This window comes from Pseudochaenichthys georgianus, chromosome 1, assembly GCF_902827115.2.
Source record: "Pseudochaenichthys georgianus chromosome 1, fPseGeo1.2, whole genome shotgun sequence".
NCBI classification, from domain to species: domain Eukaryota; kingdom Metazoa; phylum Chordata; class Actinopteri; order Perciformes; family Channichthyidae; genus Pseudochaenichthys; species Pseudochaenichthys georgianus.
The window spans coordinates 49,637,182-49,656,935 of NC_047503.1; the positions used below are offsets into that span (position 1 = coordinate 49,637,182).

At 46.5% G+C, this 19,754-nt stretch overlaps 1 protein-coding gene across 2 annotated transcripts in view; it reads left to right on the plus strand.

Moving 5' to 3' along the window:
* lpar2b (lysophosphatidic acid receptor 2b) overlaps positions 1-17,792 on the plus strand; it is a 27,766-nt gene extending 9,974 nt beyond the window's left edge. For both annotated transcript variants that reach the window (XM_034089927.2, XM_034089936.2), the window contains 4 exons: positions 960-1,350; positions 3,125-3,619; positions 11,461-11,723; positions 15,946-17,792. In XM_034089927.2, coding sequence (XP_033945818.1) covers positions 1,095-1,350; positions 3,125-3,619; positions 11,461-11,723; positions 15,946-16,041 — 1,110 coding nt within the window. In that variant the 5' untranslated portion in view covers positions 960-1,094 and the 3' untranslated portion in view covers positions 16,042-17,792. The remainder of the gene's footprint in view (positions 1-959; positions 1,351-3,124; positions 3,620-11,460; positions 11,724-15,945) is intronic.
* The last annotated feature ends 1,962 nt before the right edge of the window (positions 17,793-19,754 follow it).

Sequence of the window (19,754 nt, forward strand, 5' to 3'; positions counted from 1 at the left end):
CCTCGAAGGAGGCCTTTGAGGAAAATGGGAGAAAATGTTCTCACTTCCTCTCTCAACACACACACACACACACACACACACACACACACACACACACACACACACACACACACACACACACACGCCTCCAGTCAAACTCTTTTCCTGCAGTTGTCTCCTTTGTGTCGTTCTCGAGTCTCTCACATTTGTGTGTGTGTGGGTGGGTGTGTCAGACTGTGACCTTAAACGCTGAGTTCAGGTGTACCGTAAATATGAGGATTTTATCTTGTGTGGACCCTGAGCTGTTTCATTCATGACGTTCCTGATGCTAACATGCTACTGATGCTAACATGCTACTGATGCTAACATGCTACTGATGCTAATAATGCTACTGATGCTAATCTAGATATTCTGGTTCTTCAACCTCCTAAAGGCTTCATGAGGTACATTTCTGCATTAATATATACAGTGTTCGAATGACCCATTTGCTTTCGGGGAGCCCTATTTTTCTTTTCAGGGCCCTCGGTGTGGAGCTGTAAACCCGACCCTGACGCCGCTCACAGCCGGCCCACTAAAAGTTGTTCCGTTCACGTTGTCATTTTTAGACTCCTTCGCTTCTTTGCTTGTGAATCCAAAAGCTGCGAGGCTTGGCTGTTTTCGTTTCGCCATATTTTTTATTACAAAGCCAGAGTTAAAAAAATATCAATAGGCCTATGAACATTTCAAATACCGTGCCGGCATCACCGCCGTAACCATAGCAACGTAAGTAGCGTAAAGAATGCAGCCCCGCCACGTGCAGATGGCAACGGCCAGAAATATTCACAAATATTCAGAAACTGAACAATGACTATTATTTATTTCAAGAACTTTTATTTACAGAAACTCAACATTTCTAATCTGTGTGCAGATAAGTATTATCATTTAAAAAACATTTTGAATTATTTAAAAAAAATGTTTTACTCTATTTTGTCCCCCTGCAGGTTGACCCTCTCTGATGGCCCCCCGATCCCCCCCCCCGCGCAGTGGGCTCATCTGACTCCTCCCCCTCCGCTGACCGCTCCTCTGACTCCTCCCCTCCGCTTCTCTACTTCCTGCCCCCTTCCCTTGCAGTAACCATGGATACGGATACGGACGACACGCCCGGCTGTTACTACAACCAAAGCGTGAGGTTCTTCTACGAGGCGAGCGGGAAGAACATCAGCACCCACTGGCGTGACCGTGACTACGTGATCGTGACGCTCGGCATGGCGGTGTGTTTCATCGTCATCTTCTCCAACCTGCTGGTGATGGCGGCCATCTTTAAGAACCGCCGCTTCCACTTCCCCATCTACTACCTGCTGGGGAACCTGGCCGTGGCCGACCTGTTCTCAGGTGCCTTCACTGTTCACTTCATTTGATATTCTTTTGTATCATTTCATTTTGGTATTATTATTTTTTCACTTTATTTGATTTTTGCATTATTTGATCATATCTTTTTTGTTGTTGTTGTTTAAAATAATGTTTTTGTGTCTCTGCGTGCACTTTGAGTTAATAAGCCTGACTCTCTATGACACACACTCAGGCCCAATCCCAAACCACGCCCTACACCCTACCCCTTCACACTAGGGTTGCCAGAAACTGACCATGATCAAAATCGATTATTCGGCAGCCCTGGCGAATAATAATCGATTATTCGACCGACCCCCCGGGAGAAAAAAAAAAAAATCAGACAAAAGGAATTCCGCTGTTTTCTTTACTGGAACATGTTTAACAGTACAAACAACAAACAAGCATGTCATCACAACGACGTGGCCTTGAAGTGAAGTCGGTAATGGCCGGCTGTGCTGCGTCTTTCTCTGTAACCTCGTTGGCTTCGCACTCAAATGCGAACGCATTGTTGAGGTTGAGCTGTGATAGACCAACGTCTTTTCCCAGAGCTTGCATTTAACTTCCTTTGGACTTGTAAGTTCGAAGTAGTTCCACGAGGAGGAACTCTTTTTACCTGCCGCTTTGTTCATCTTTAGTCGCACATGTGAGGGAGAGGGGGGGCGGGGTCGGTGTGTAGCTGCTGCAGCAGCAGTCTGCTCTGCACGCAGGCTTCCTCCAAGTTTACAGTAAAACAAACTGGTGGTGTGACCAATGACCATTTCCAATTATTAATACTATTACTATTATTAGCATATATATGTTTATATATATTTTGGTTGAAACTAAGCCAGAAAAAAAAAATTGATTTTTAAAAATAATATTCGATTATGGAGACGGTAACGAATATTCGAATAATCGCTGGCATCCCTACTTCACACCCCCCCTCCGTGACGGAGTGACACTCGCAGCTCAACGAGGCTCCTCCTGTCAGATGGAGGGAGTAAATGCAGCAGCAAGCTTTGGGACATTTACCTTTTTCTAGACTGAACACAGGTTTGATCCTCAGTTAAAACAGATGAGGCGACCATGAGGTCGTTAGCATCGCAGTTCATCAGAGGATGTTTGCTGGAACTACTTGTTAACAGCTTGTTTCCTGACGGACACACACAGCGTGACTCCGGTCAGGTAGAGACTGGTCTCAAGTCAGCACCGCTGCAGACTTGCAAACGGAGGGGTAGGGTGTAGGGCGTGGTTTGGGATTGGGCCTCACACGCACGCACGCACACGCATGGTCTCATCTGGGTAACAAATGTCTGTTTCTTTGCTTGTGGAGACGCTGCAGTGACGCATGTTCACAGAAACACTGGAGGAGATAAATCCTTCTTCTCCACACACACACACACACACACACACACCGTACTCTCTTCTATCTAACTGCACGTTGACATCCCGTCTTGTTCTCTGAATGGTTTAATCGCGAGGAAACAAGCGGATATTAACGTCTCTGCAGGATTCATGTTGTTCTGAGTTTTATAGGATAAGACATGTTTCCTGCATCACAGCAGCACCATGTGCATTATCAACAAGGACACATATTAGGAGAGGAGACAAGGAGACAGACATTTAACACACCATCACGACCACTAATGCGTCATGATGCAGACCCTCTAACGTGCATCAGATCAGATCTTATTTGTATTTATTTCTCATTTAATTCTCTTTCTCTTTTTGCTATGATATTATTCATCATGAAGACGTACTCTCTTCGGTGCTAACCTGCGGTGCTTGCCTCCCCCAGGACTGTCGTACCTGCACATGATGTTCCACACCGGCCCGTGGACCATCAGGCTCTCGAAGTACGGCTGGTTCCTCCGGCAGAGCCTCATCGACACCAGCCTCACCGCCTCCGTGCTCAACCTGCTGGCCGTGGCCGTGGAGCGCCACCAGACCATCTTCAACATGCAGCTGCACAGCAAGATGAGCACCAGGCGCGTCTTCGTCATCATCGTCTTCATCTGGCTGCTGGCCATCCTCTTGGGGCTGGTGCCCACGATGGGATGGCACTGCCTGTGTGACCTGGAACACTGCTCCACCATGGCGCCCATGTACAGCCGCAGCTACCTGGTGTTCTGGGCCGTGCTGAACCTCTTCACCTTCTCCGTCATGCTGGCCGTCTACACGCGCATCTTCGTCTACGTGCGGCACAAGAGCCAGCAGATGAGCCAGCACACGAGCCAGATGAGGCACCGAGAGACCGTGTTCAACCTCATGAAGACCGTCTCCATGATCCTGGGTGAGTGGGGGACACGAGGGACACACACACACACACAGAGACACACACACACACACACACACACACACACACACACACACACACACACACCCACACAATAGTATTGTATATATCATATTATTTATTTTGCACATGGTGAGAGTGTGTTTCCTAATTATGTTTTCACCTGGAAATGTTTTTTGTAATTTATTCTATTTTGTGTTATTTTTATTTGATATCTTGTACTTTTATATTATTCATTATACGTCATAGTATTGTCCTTAAGTGCAATTCTGAGGTACATGTATTTTCCTTCAGTAGCTTATTTTTAAAGAACCTAATGAGTTGATCCATCAACGAGCAGCGTCTAACAAAATGCAAATAATTAACCAATTACAAACATTTGTAAAGATATTTCTGCATTAAGTACTTTCATATTAATACTCTAATACTTTGACTTAATCAACATTGCTGAAGCTTCAGTTGTGAGTATTTTTACAGTGTAGTAGTACTCGAGTGAAGTATCTGAATACTTCAATCACTGCATATTATATTCACTCATGATTGTGCAGGGCGCAGCTCCTCTGAACAGATACACTGCCTGTCTGCACACACACACACACACACACACACACACACACACACACACACACACACACACACACACACACACACACACACACACACACACACACACACACACACACACACACACACACACACACACACACACACACACACACACACACACACTCTGAGGAGGAGCTGTTTTGTGTTACGCTCTTCAGGCATGCAGTGCCTGTCAGGACACGCTCAGGGCTTTCTTGCCCTCACGTGCCTGAGAAACATTTTACAACCTTCAGGAATTTAATCCAAAGTTCAGAAAACGAGAGGTGGGGGGGGGGGCAGGAAACCATCACAGGGATGTGTGTGTGTGTGTCCTTCACACTGAGGACACACACATTACTTTTTGGACTTTGTTTTAAGAGAAACTACAAGAGATAAGAAAAAGTGTGTTAATGTGAGTAATGCAGTGGGGGGGTTCATGGTTATATATGTTAGGTGTGTGTTGTGACAGTGTTTGAGGAATGTGTTGCACATGGTGTGTGTGTGTGTGTGTGTGAGAGAGAGAGAGAGTGTGTGTTTCCTCATAGTCTCCACATTTCCTGAACATGTGTCAGAGCGGAGTGTGTGTGCACATAATGAATTCCTGAGCTGCCTAATCGAGTGTTATGGTAATGAAATCTGATCACACTGTTCTGTGTGTGTGTGTGTGTGTGTGTGTGTGTGTGTGTGTGTATTGTCTACAGAGGAATTTACAGTACGTCCTCCAGTCCATCACATTCTTTACACTCTGTCTGCAGACGGTTAATTTGCCAAAAGTTGCACCTTTCTGCATGATGTGATCATTGGACCTTCACAACGACTGTATCATCAATACGTGTTCAACGTAGTCTTTAATCTAATCGCATCCTACCTCACCGTACCTTACCGTATCTAATCACATCCTACCTCACCGTACCTTACCGTATCTAATCGCATCCTACCTCACCGTACCTTACCGTATCTAATCACATCCTACCTCACCGTACCGTATCTAATCGCATCCTACCTCACCGTACCTTACCGTATCTAATCACATCCTACCTCACCGTACCTTACCGTATCTAATCACATCCTACCTCACCGTACCTTACCGTATCTAATCGCATCCTACCTCACCGTACCTTACCGTATCTAATCACATCCTACCTCACCGTACCTTACCGTATCTAATCACATCCTACCTCACCGTATCACATCCTACCTCACCATACCTCACCGTATCACATCCTACCTCACCGTACCGTACCTAATCACATCCTACCTCACCGTACCTCACCGTACCGTATCTAATCACATCCTACCTCACCGTACCGTACCGTATCTAATCACATCCTACCTCACCGTACCGTACCGTATCTAATCACATCCTACCTCACCGTACCTTACCGTATCTAATCACATCCTACCTCACCGTATCACATCCTACCTCACTGTACCGTACCGTATCTAATCACATCCTACCTCACCGTACCTCACCGTATCACATCCTACCTCACCGTACCGTATCTAATCACATCCTACCTCACCGTACCGTATCTAATCACATCCTACCTCACCGTACCGTATCTAATCACATCCTACCTCACCGTACCTCACCGTACTGTACCGCATCTAATCACATCCTACCTCACCGTATCACATCCTACCTCACCGTACCGTATCTAATCACATCCTACCTCACCGTACCGTACCGCATCTAATCACATCCTACCTCACCGTACCGTATCTAATCACATCCTACCTCACCGTACCTCACCGTACCGTACCGTATCTAATCACATCCTACCTCACCGTACCTCACCGTACCGTATCTAATCACATCCTACCTCACCGTACCGCATCTAATCACATCCTACCTCACCGTATCACATCCTACCTCACCGTACCGTACCGCATCTAATCACATCCTACCTCACCGTACCGTATCTAATCACATCCTACCTCACCGTATCACATCCTACCTCACCGTACCGTATCTAATCACATCCTACTTCACCGTACCGTACCGTATCTAATCACATCCTACCTCACCGTACTGTACCGCATCTAATCACATCCTACCTCACCGTACCGTACCGCATCTAATCACATCCTACCGTACCGCATCTAATCACATCCTACCTCACCGTACCATATCACATCCTACCTCACCGTGCCGTACCGCATCTAATCACATCCTACCTTACCGTACCGTACCGCATCTAATCACATCCTACCTCACCGTACCGTACCGTATCACATCCTACCTCACCGTACCGTACCGCATCTAATCACATCCTACCTTACCGTACCGTACCGCATCTAATCACATCCTACCTCACCGTACCGTATCTAATCACATCCTACCTCACCGTACCGTACCGCATCTAATCACATCCTACCTCACCGTACCGTATCTAATCACATCCTACCTCACCGTACCGTACCGCATCTAATCACATCCTACCTCACCGTACCGTATCTAATCACATCCTACCTCACCGTACCGTACCGCATCTAATCACATCCTACCTCACCGTATCACATCCTACCTCACCGTACCGTACCGCATCTAATCACATCCTACCTCACCGTACCGCATCTAATCACATCCTACCTCACCGTACCGTACCGCATCTAATCACATCCTACCTCACCGTATCACATCCTACCTCACCGTACCGTACCGCATCTAATCACATCCTACCTCACCGTACTGTACCGTATCTAATCACATCCTACCTCACCGTACCGTACCGCATCTAATCACATCCTACCTCACCGTACCGTACCGTATCTAATCACATCCTACCTCACCGTACCGTACCGTATCTAATCACATCCTACCTCACCGTACCGTACCTCATCTAATCACATCCTACCTCACCGTACCTCACCGTACCGTATCTAATCACATCCTACCTCACCGTACCGTACCGCATCTAATCACATCCTACCTCACCGTATCACATCCTACCTCACCGTACCATACCGCATATAATCACATCCTACCTCACCGTACCGTATCTAATCACATCCTACCTCACCGTACTGTACCGTATCTAATCACATCCTACCTCACTGTACCGTACCGTATCTAATCACATCCTACCTCACCGTACCGTACCGTATCTAATCACATCCTACCTCACCGTACCGTATCTAATCACATCCTACCTCACCGTACCGTATCTAATCACATCCTACCTCACCGTACCGTACCGTATCTAATCACATCCTACCTCACCGTACCGTACCGTATCTAATCACATCCTACCTCACTGTACCGTACCGTATCTAATCACATCCTACCTCACCGTACCGTATCTAATCACATCCTACCTCACCGTACTGTACCGTATCTAATCACATCCTACCTCACCGTACCGTACCGCATCTAATCACATCCTACCTCACCGTACCGTACCGTATCTAATCACATCCTACCTCACCGTACCGTACCGTATCTAATCACATCCTACCTCACCGTACCGTACCGTATCTAATCACATCCTACCTCACCGTACCGCACCGCATCTAATCACATCCTACCTCACTGTACCGTACCGTATCTAATCACATCCTACCTCACCGTACCGTATCTAATCACATCCTACCTCACCGTACTGTACCGTATCTAATCACATCCTACCTCACCGTACCGTACCGCATCTAATCACATCCTACCTCACCGTACCGTATCTAATCACATCCTACCTCACCGTACCGTACCGCATCTAATCACATCCTACCTTACCGTACCTTACCGCACCGCATCTAATCACATCCTACCTCACTGTACCGTACCGCATCTAATCACATCCTACCTCACCGTACCGTACCGTATCTAATCACATCCTACCTCACTGTACCGTACCGTATCTAATCACATCCTACCTCACCGTACCGTATCTAATCACATCCTACCTCACCGTACTGTACCGTATCTAATCACATCCTACCTCACCGTACCGTACCGCATCTAATCACATCCTACCTCACCGTACCGTACCGTATCTAATCACATCCTACCTCACCGTACCGTACCGTATCTAATCACATCCTACCTCACCGTACCGTACCGTATCTAATCACATCCTACCTCACCGTACCGCACCGCATCTAATCACATCCTACCTCACCGTACCGTACCGTACCGTATCTAATCACATCCTACCTCACCGTACCGTACCGTATCTAATCACATCCTACCTCACCGTACCGCACCGCATCTAATCACATCCTACCTCACTGTACCGTACCGTATCTAATCACATCCTACCTCACCGTACCGTATCTAATCACATCCTACCTCACCGTACTGTACCGTATCTAATCACATCCTACCTCACCGTACCGTACCGCATCTAATCACATCCTACCTCACCGTACCGTATCTAATCACATCCTACCTCACCGTACCGTACCGCATCTAATCACATCCTACCTTACCGTACCTTACCGCACCGCATCTAATCACATCCTACCTCACTGTACCGTACCGCATCTAATCACATCCTACCTCACCGTACCGTACCGTATCTAATCACATCCTACCTCACTGTACCGTACCGTATCTAATCACATCCTACCTCACCGTACCGTATCTAATCACATCCTACCTCACCGTACTGTACCGTATCTAATCACATCCTACCTCACCGTACCGTACCGCATCTAATCACATCCTACCTCACCGTACCGTACCGTATCTAATCACATCCTACCTCACCGTACCGTATCTAATCACATCCTACCTCACCGTACCGTACCGTATCTAATCACATCCTACCTCACCGTACCGCACCGCATCTAATCACATCCTACCTCACTGTACCGTACCGTATCTAATCACATCCTACCTCACCGTACCGTACCGTATCTAATCACATCCTACCTCACCGTACTGTACCGTATCTAATCACATCCTACCTCACCGTACTGTACCGTATCTAATCACATCCTACCTCACCGTACCGTACCGCATCTAATCACATCCTACCTCACCGTACCGTATCTAATCACATCCTACCTCACCGTACCGTACCGCATCTAATCACATCCTACCTCACCGTACCGTACCGCATCTAATCACATCCTACCTCACCGTACCGCACCGCATCTAATCACATCCTACCTCACTGTACCGTACCGCATCTAATCACATCCTACCTCACCGTACCGCACCGCATCTAATCACATCCTACCTCACTGTACCGTACCGTATCTAATCACATCCTACCTCACCGTACCGTACCGTATCTAATCACATCCTACCTCACCGTACTGTACCGTATCTAATCACATCCTACCTCACCGTACCGTACCGCATCTAATCACATCCTACCTCACCGTACCGTATCTAATCACATCCTACCTCACCGTACCGTACCGCATCTAATCACATCCTACCTTACCGTACCTTACCGCACCGCATCTAATCACATCCTACCTCACTGTACCGTACCGCATCTAATCACATCCTACCTCACCGTACCTTACCGCACCGTATCTAATCACATCCTACCTCACCGTACCGCATCTAATCACATCCTACCTCACCGTACCGCATCTAATCACATCCTACATCACCGTACCGCATCTAATCACATCCTACCTCACCGTACCGCATCTAATCACATCCTACCTCACCGTACCGTATCTAATCACATCCTACCTCACCGTACTGTACCGCATCTAATCACATCCTACCTCACCGTACCTTACCGCACCGCATCTAATCACATCCTACCTCACCGTACCGTATCTAATCACATCCTACCTCACCGTACTGTACCGCATCTAATCACATCCTACCTCACCGTACCTTACCGCACCGCATCTAATCACATCCTACCTCACCGTACCGTATCTAATCACATCCTACCTCACCGTACCGCATCTAATCACATCCTACCTCACCGTACCGCATCTAATCACATCCTACCTCACCGTACCGCATCTAATCACATCCTACCTCACCGTACCTCACCGTACCGCATCTAATCACATCCTACCTCACCGTACCGCATCTAATCACATCCTACCTCACCGTACCGTATCTAATCACATCCTACCTCACTGTACCGTACCGCATCTAATCACATCCTACCTCACTGTACCTTACCGCACCGCATCTAATCACATCCTACCTCACCGTACCGTATCTAATCACATCCTACCTCACCGTACCGCATCTAATCACATCCTACCTCACCGTACCGTATCTAATCACATCCTACATCACCGTACCGCATCTAATCACATCCTACCTCACCGTACCGCATCTAATCACATCCTACCTCATCGTACCGTATCTAATCACATCCTACCTCACCGTACCGCATCTAATCACATCCTACCTCACCGTACTGTACCGCATCTAATCACATCCTACCTCACCGTATCACATCCTACCGCTTCCTCCAAGTTTACAGTAAACCAAACTGGTGGTGTGACCAAAGACCATATCCAATTATTAATACTATTACTATTATTAGCATATATTCGATTATGGAGACTGTAGCGAATAATCGAATAATCGCTGGCATCCCTAGCACTTAATCACATCCTACCTCACCGTACCGTACCGCATCTAATCACATCCTACCTCACCGTACCATATCTAATCACATCCTACCTCACCGTACCGTATCTAATCACATCCTACCTCACCGTACCATACCGTACCGTATCTAATCACATCCTACCTCACTGTACCGTACCTTACCTAACAGTTCCTCTGTGTCCCGGTTTAAAGCGTCCTCCTGTACCTCCTGAGCACTAACAGTTCCTCTGTGTCCCGGTTTAAAGCGTCCTCCTGTACCTCCTGAGCACTAACAGTTCCTCTGTGTCTCGGTTTAAAGCGTCCTCCTGTACCTCCTGAGCACTAACAGTTCCTCTGTGTCCCGGTGTAAAGCGTCCTCCTGTACCTCCTGAGCACTAACAGTTCCTCTGTGTCCCGGTTTAAAGCGTCCTCCTGAGCACTAACAGTTCCTCTGTGTCTCGGTTTAAAGCGTCCTCCTGTACCTCCTGAGCACTAACAGTTCCTCTGTGTCTCGGTTTAAAGCGTCCTCCTGTACCTCCTGAGCACTAACAGTTCCTCTGTGTCTCGGTTTAAAGCGTCCTCCTGTACCTCCTGAGCACTAACAGTTCCTCTGTGTCCCGGTTTAAAGCGTCCTCCTGTACCTCCTGAGCACTAACAGTTTCTCTGTGTCCCGGTGTAAAGCGTCCTCCTGTACCTCCTGAGCACTAACAGTTCCTCTGTGTCTCCGCAGGGTGCTTTGTGATGTGCTGGACTCCGGCCCTGGTGGTTCTGCTTCTGGACGGCCTGGGCTGCGAAAGATGTAAAGTTCTGCGCTATGAGAAGTACTGCCTGGTTCTGGCCGAGTGCAACTCCTTCGTCAACCCCATCATCTACTCCTTCAGGGACAAGGACATGAGGAGGACCTTCAAGGAGATCCTGTGCTTCCTGTGCCGCAGACGAGACGGAGACAAGATCCCCTCCTCGGGGGTGCACTTTAACACGATGGAGCACGAGGTACTGTCCGAGAGTAACGGAGAAAACACGCACGCCCCTGAATGCACCATCACGCTAAACAGATGATCTGCTGCGACGCTGCGCCTCTTAGAGGTTGCATTCAGGCCCACTCTGTACCTTTACCTATCGCAAGAAATACCCCCAGAAAGTCACGGTTTAAAACCTTGCGGTGCTAATCTGATAAAACAGGGTCAAACTCTACCACTCTGTCCCTTTTTAGGCTTTTATAGGGATATTTTCACAATAAAACCGGTCCGCTGCTGCACACTAAATGTTGCATTTCAATTGGACTCGTTATTAAACAAAATCATGGTTCATTTTTTATCTTATTCAAAAAACACCCAGGTGCAAATCTGATAAAACGGGGTTCATTTAAAAAAATTAAAATAAATCTAACTACCCTCAAAGCATATAGCTGATATTTTCACAATAAAACGCTGACAAACTAAAGGTTTAGTTATTTAAAAGACTGGTTGCCCACAGGGTTCACCTCGACCCCTCAGTGGTCAGAATATCTGATATGTTTGTCCTTAGTTCCCTTACAGCAGGGGCGGGGAACCTTTTCCTCTCAAGGGCCATTTCAATGTTGACAGCATCCTCCGGGGGCCGTGCAGATGATTGACCTGTGCTGAACTACTCAAATCACAGCCCATTCATTTCACCTTTCTTTCATGCTGTGCAAAGAAAACCTCTGAATCCAGATATCTCACTATGACTCGTGCATACATGCACGTGCACGGTGTGGCATACATGCACGTGCACGGTGTGGCATGCATGCGCATGGACGGTTGTGGCATGAACACCAAAACAGAAAGATATGGACACAAGATGTGTGCAAATGTATTTAGTGTTCTATCCATGTGGACATGATTTAAGTGGGGGGGGGCCTAATCTCCTCTAGAGGGGTCCGGGGACCGGGGACCTAACCTCCTCTAGGGGGGTCCGGGGACCAGTGACCTAACCTCCTCTAGGGGGGTCCGGGGACCAGTGACCTAACCTCCTTCGGGAAGATTTTTTAAAATGTTGCAGAACTGCACCCCTGTCAGACGAGACATGTGCCACGTGATGACACGTTAGGCTCGTGTTGTGTTCAAGGACCCTGACCTTGGCCAGGAAAAACAGGCACTCGCTTGTTTAATTCTTTTGCGGTCTTGATTTCTTTAAAAAAAAAAAATTGTCCGTGTGTTTTATAAATGACCTCGAAGGCCGTATCAAATGTCTCGCGGGCCATATACGGCCCGGGGGCCGGAGGTTCCCCACCCCTGCCTCAAAGCATAGTTGAATATTTCACAATAAAACAGTAATGGATGCATTTCAATGGGGCTCATCGTTATTTTCCCATTTACTTTTCACTCAAAAAAAATGTATGTGAAAATCAGATGAACAAATAAAGAGGCTAAACGAGTCCGCACTTCAATTTTGAAACGTGAGACGTTAGCGAGCAGGTTTGCGGCCAATGGGATGCTGTGCGAACAGACGCTCACTTCCTGTCTCACAGTCATTTATGACCTGAAACTAGAACGGCTTTAAGGAGGACTTCCTGTGACTGTTCTGCAGAGAGAAGACGGAGACTCTGCAAACCTGTTCACCATCTGTGGCTTTCAATGTTTTTACTTTCAGATGTGTTGCATGCGGTGTGTGTCTGGGCAGTGCATGTGACATTTTAAACGTTTGCGCACAAGAACAATTAATTTTGTGGTGAAATGTTGATTTGTATTCGTTCCAAATCTAAACCTTGCTCAGTTTAGCTCAGTGTGACTCCAGTTTCCTCACGCTCAATGTGCGATGCATCGTCTGCGGCCGTGCGCTGCTACTCACCATCACTCAGTGAAACCGTGAAAACATTAACAAATATAAAAACTCTAAATAAACAATGCAGTGTTTAAAGAATAGGAGTTTCCTTTAAACACACTCAAAACTTTAAATCACAATTGTGTTAAAGTGAGACGAAGGTTAAAGAATAGGTGGGCTGTTTAAAGCACTCATCCAGGTGCATGGGGGGTTAGGGTTATCCCATTGGACGACCTGATGCTGCCTTCAGGGACCAACACACAAACAGACACTCGTCCACTCCGCTCTCAGAGATCAGACACATATCTGATTGCATGAGAATGACAGGATGTGAAAGTCTCCGTGAGGTTTTAAACACCAGAGTCGTTCCTGTGTGGAAGTCCCCTGCTGTCTCTACCTTTTTAAGGGTGTGTGTGTGTGTGTGTGTGTGTGTGTGTGTGTGTGTGTGTGTGTGTGTGTGTGTGTGTGTGTGTGTGTGTGTGTGTGTGTGTGTGTGTGTGTGTGTGTGTGTGTGTGTGTGTGGTGCCTTCTTAAAGCAGTCCAGATGTGTGTGTGGTTACACTGGGTCATGATCCTCGCCACATTTCCTCTGACTTGTTACTCTGGTATGTGTGTATGTTGTGCTTTATCTCTCTCACGCACGCACGCACGCACGCACGCGCGCGCGCACACACACACAGCCTGTTATAGCAGGAAGTGTGTGTGCGCGGTGTGTTATTCCCATGGGTTCTTTGGGTTACATTTGAACGGAGACGATGTGGACTCTTAAAGGGACAGGTGCGCGTTTTAAAGCGATGACTTTATATCCAGTCTTTATTTTATATGTGTCCAGACTTCCATTCGATCAGCTGTTTGTTTTTCACATTCTAGGTTTGCTTTTTCAAAACATTTTATTTTTTAATTTGGGTTTATTTTTGTTTAAGATTGTTTAAAGTTTGATGAATAAATGTTTGAACCTGCTGCTGTGCGTCCGCTGCGTGTGCTTTGTTGTCCTTCTGTGTTTTATTTGCATTTTATTTTGGTAGTGTGTGTTCCTCACTTCCTGGCCTCTGATTTTAATTAGTCTTGAAGGTGTTTTCAGGTCCTTTACTTCAGTACAAGTACTCATACAACACCGCTCATACGACATTATATATTTACTCTATATGATATATATATTAGCGTCTCGCTCTCATGCTTTTGAATAGCTTGGATCGCCGCCTGTCGGAGCCATTTCCATGTCACTTTATTTATAATGCAATATAATTTAGAACACTAGGTGTCGACGGTTAGCTGCACCGGGTGTATACACATATAAATCGGTCCAAACTGTTTTTGCTAAATGTATAACCAAATATATTTGATAACTCTGGGCTATATAAATAAACATTGATTTACTAAAAATACTAATTAAAGTTGGGGTCCTCAAACTACGGCCCATCTCTAAGTGTCCTCAGCTCACACCTGAAGCCTGCTTCTCTTGTACTTATATGTACTTATATGTACACAGATATGACAGAGCAGTATTCATGTGTCAACGAGTCCACTTTTTAAATACATTCAGTCGATTAGACGCTTTCTAACGGATCTTCGTTGGTAGAGAAAAGCCCAATAACTTATTCACAGAACCAGCTTTAAATAAACCTTCATATTTCCCCTTCAGTCAATCTGAGGGTCTGGGTCAGGGATGAGCTGCAGCCGGAGAAAGTAGACCCTCTGGAGAGCTGGGATGTTTCTCAAAGCCTACATTTGATTGGTTTGCTGAAACAGAGGCGATAGACCCCCCCTCTAGTGGGGGTCCGCCCCTCAGATGTTTCTCTGTGTGTGGCCCTCAGTGAGAACAGTTTGGACCCTCTTGATGTACATTATACAAGTTTAAATACGAGGTAAAGTGTGAATCCAGTATTTAAAGTTTAAAGTCGCATGAGAAGAAAATACTGTAGTACAAATATGTCACATTTGCATTTAAGTACAATATTGTTTCCTTGACTTCGTATTTAAACACGTGTTATTATAATTCTGCGTCTATTTGGGTTTTTACTGATGCATTATTTTAGATGTAGCCGGTTGGTATTAACCCGTACCTGAAGTACACGCTCGGTTAAGGACTATTTCTCCTCGAGGCTAACGGGTAATAAACATTAGATTCATCTGGCTCTTAATTGGCTCTTCACTCAGGCACTTCACGTTACATCTAGGTATCCCAGATACGTTTTTATTTGCCAGAACGTGTCATTATTAAAACCCATTGTTTTGCATTCATTCAACCCGTTTCATATCGTACAGCCGATAACACTTCAGTGCAATGCTTACAAATACATGTGCTTTGAATGTGTATATACAGTATTCATTATAATCCCCACTCGCATCTGTATGACACCCTGCTCCTGTGGTACACCTCATCCTGTTGTTGTTGTTGTGTGCTAACCCCCACTGTCTCCTCTGTCTGTAGAACTGTAAGTCTCGTACTGCAGACCCCCAACTGTGCAGCACCAACGGGACGCCTCTGATCCATCGACAGGAAGCCCCGCCCCCTTCAGAGACCTGAGGAGGAGGAAGAGGAGGAAGACAGAAGCATTTTGAATCAGTTGTTAGAGTCCCGTTTCCTGTCTCTAAAAGGGGTTTTATTCCACGTTAAAGTGAACATCTTTGAACTCTGAGACCCTGTGATTGGTCCAGAGGGCAGTGGGTGAGGGAGAGTCTGTGATTGGTCCAGAGGTCCAGTGGAGGGTCTCCAGTCCTCCGCGGTTCACCTGCAGAACAAACAGGGACATGTTTCTATAGGCGCGTTCACACTGCGGTACTTTTCCCACAAAGGTTCATGCGAACTTAGTTCATGATCGCGTTCACACCAAAAAGAGCCGGTACTAAAAGTAGTTCATGAACCTTTTTACCCGCTCGAAAGTCCCTGCTAGAGAGCAGGGACTTTCGAGCGGCTCTTTTGTGAGAAAAGAGCTATATTACTGATTGGCTGGGCGGATTGCAAACCACGCCCCGTAAAACTCCCAAAAAGTTTTGTGAAGCCGCCATTTTATTATCCTCGCATTAGCATTATTAGCATTAGCATTAGCCCAGCGCAGAAACGCAGAGAGACTCACTTATGGCAACACAAAATAAAACATGGGAGCGGTGGAGATGAGGAGGTGTCGGCGTTCTGGCGATTTACTCGGAAGGCTTCAGTAGAAGCTGCTGGGACTCCCAGCAGCTTCTACTGAAGCCTTCCCCAACTCCGGGGACTTCCGGCCGGGGACTCCGGGCGGCAGTATACGCCGTGAAGTGGTTTGCGGCCTGCCAGTAAATCCCAAGCAGAAGAAGAAGAAGTGACGTCAGCGGCTTCATTTGCCTAATCCTCCCCCGGGGACTTTCTCTGGTGTGAACGCGATCTGTACTTAGTTCATGAGAACTAAAGAGTTCGCATGAACTAAGTTCGCGCGAACCTTTGTGGGAAAAGTACCGCAGTGTGAATGCGGCTTATATCTTCCGACAGGAATGAAAGGCGTCCTGAGGGTTGCCAGGTTGGGAGGATGTGCAAACTGCTCTGTTTTCTTTGCAGAGCTGCATCCAGTCGTTCCTTGTTGTTTAAAGCTTTGGTCCAGTCTCTACCGTTTTGTAATTAACATGTTTTTATTTTAAATTGCCTCCACTTTTGTGCATCCGTCTCATCGTTTATAGTGCGATCATGTTCCTGCATTTCTTGGATTGTAGTTTAACTTTCTGATTTAAAGACATATTGCAGATTGATAAAGATTAAAGTGTTTCTTCCCCTGCCAACATGAATAGCATGTGTTGAGATGTGTGTTTTATTCACACACAGATGAGCAATTTGTGGGTGAATTCTTTTCTTTTTTAAACCTGTGACTAAAACAAAACTCTGAAACACCAAATCAAACCTGGCAACCCGTTCTCATTAACAGCTGATCTGAAAAGCCTTAATTATCATCCTGTTCAAACTGTAATAAGCTGCTTCATGAGACCATTTTAATTGATGTGTTTATAATTAGTTTTTACCTTTTTATTTTAATAATTTTTACAAAAATGCTCTGACATTTCCTCCAAAATGTTTCCTGTAAATTCTATTTTTGCACTTTTTTTTTGACAATTGGAAATGAAGCTTATTTTTTATTTTGTTGTGGCTGTTCGCATCTTTATGAAGAATATTTTTGTAAATTGTGATATAAAAGGATATTTATAATGTACAGTATATGGTGCGACTCAAAGCAAAGGGAAATAATGCAGCAGCTTTATTTTAATACTGAAAATTAAAGATGTTTTTAATATTAAAGATGTTTTTTGACTCGTGCTTCAGTGTCCGTCCATGACCATCAGAGAACAGATAATCTATTTTTATATTTATGTCACGTTACGTGTAAGTTTTGTTTTGTTGTTGTTATAGCACCTCCTAAAGGCAACTGGCGGGATTGCAGCCTTTTCATGCTATCTTTGGATGTAGGTGTTTTCATTGGTCAGTAGATGTCACATGACGGAGTTGAAAGGTCAGCGGCCATGTGTTTCCAGCAGAACAGCTGAGTGCCACATGTTATGCTACCTCCTCAAACATCCGGCTCCAGCTGCTCACGTGGACCTTGGAGAGGCTTTGTTTGTGAGTTGATGATTCATCGATGTTTATGGATTTCATTTATGTTTGTATTTTATAGCATGTCATTGTATTGATTGCAATGCTTTGTGCTTTTTACTTTCAGTTTCACAAGATTTCAACAATAAACTGTTTAACTATCTGGCGATGTGTACATCATGTCTACGCCTTCGTAAACAAGAGAGGTTCCTTCAAAGCAACTCAACTCTGCCAGACTGATATTCCCTTAAAGCTACCTGATGGATGCTCCAGCTCACGCAGAAGAGCAACAGGCGGGTCCATCATCAGACAGGAGCGTTCTTATCAGGTCTGCAGCTGCTAGCTCCAGCTCCCAAAACTCTTCAGCTAGCTTAGCTGCAGCTAAAGCACGAGCCTGTGCAGCTTTGGTTCAGAAAGAAAATGAGCTTTTAATGGAAAAGGCTCGGATGGAAGCAGCTCTTGCTACGCTAAAGCTAGACAAAGAGATTGCAGCAGCAGAAGCAGAGGCTGATGCCCTCGAGTCTGCAGCTGAACAAATAGACGGAGGCTCCAGGGCCTCAAACCGTGGATCTCTTCCACATCAATCTCCTCACGAAAGAACTAGCGAGTCCCCACTTGTTCCAACCTCCCAAAGGCTGGAACACACAGGGAGGCCACACAGGGTTCACTGCCAAATATGTGTTTAACAGGTTATAGAAAAACACCTCTGATGAATAGTGTATGTAAGAATCAGACGGTCAGCAGTGTGTGGGTGTGAGCAGTGTGTGGGTGTGGAAGTGTTGCAGCATGTTGGAGGATCAAACCTAGCACAGGCTGGAGGCTGAGGTTGCTGCAGCATGCCAGGATCAGGATCAGAGAGTGATCCTTGCAGCTGGGCAACCTTTATACCTTCTTGTGGCTCCGCCTCTAGATGGGCGGGCACAGACAAGACGACACTCCCAGTACCTGCCAGAGGACAGCAAGGCAGGGAGCACAGCCAGGCAGAAGGGGGGAGGGGGTCGTCACAGCGTTCAGTGTCATCCTAAAGCTGGCTCGCAGCATGCTCTAGTAGATCGTGCACATCCTCAGCCTCAGCCACACGATCCTACTGCTCTCAGTGACGCTGCCTTTGATCACTCTGAGAGCGCCCTAACAGCAAAAGAACACATGCTACCATCCCAGCTAAGAAAGCCGGATGCTAACCCTGATGGATCCTACCCCATGGGCTCACATCAGCCCTCTCGTCCACTCTCCACACTCTCTCTCTGTTGACCGCTCAGGGTTCGGTGATGTCTCACCATTTCCGACGACCGACCTGAAAGCTGCTGGTCATGGAAGTCGAGCTTCCTGAACGGCACTAAAGGTGCAGATCTTACACGCAGTGAAGAGCTTGATCTACTAATAAAATGGCTTGGCCCCAGTCTTCAGCACGCGTTAAGAGCATTCGAGCTGTCCATGTCAACGACTCAGCTCGAGGCTTCATTATGGCATGGGCTCGTCTTCAGGACTGTTACGGGTCGCCAGAAATGATCGAGAAGGCTCTCTTGGACAGAGTGGAGCAGTTCCCTAAGACCAACAACAGAGATCCTGTGAAGCTCCGAGAGCTTGGCGATCTGCTCCAGGAGCTAGTATCAGCACAGCAAGAAGGCAACCTACCTGGGCTATCTCGCTTCGACACCTCAAGAGGCCTGAACCCTATTGTGGAGAAG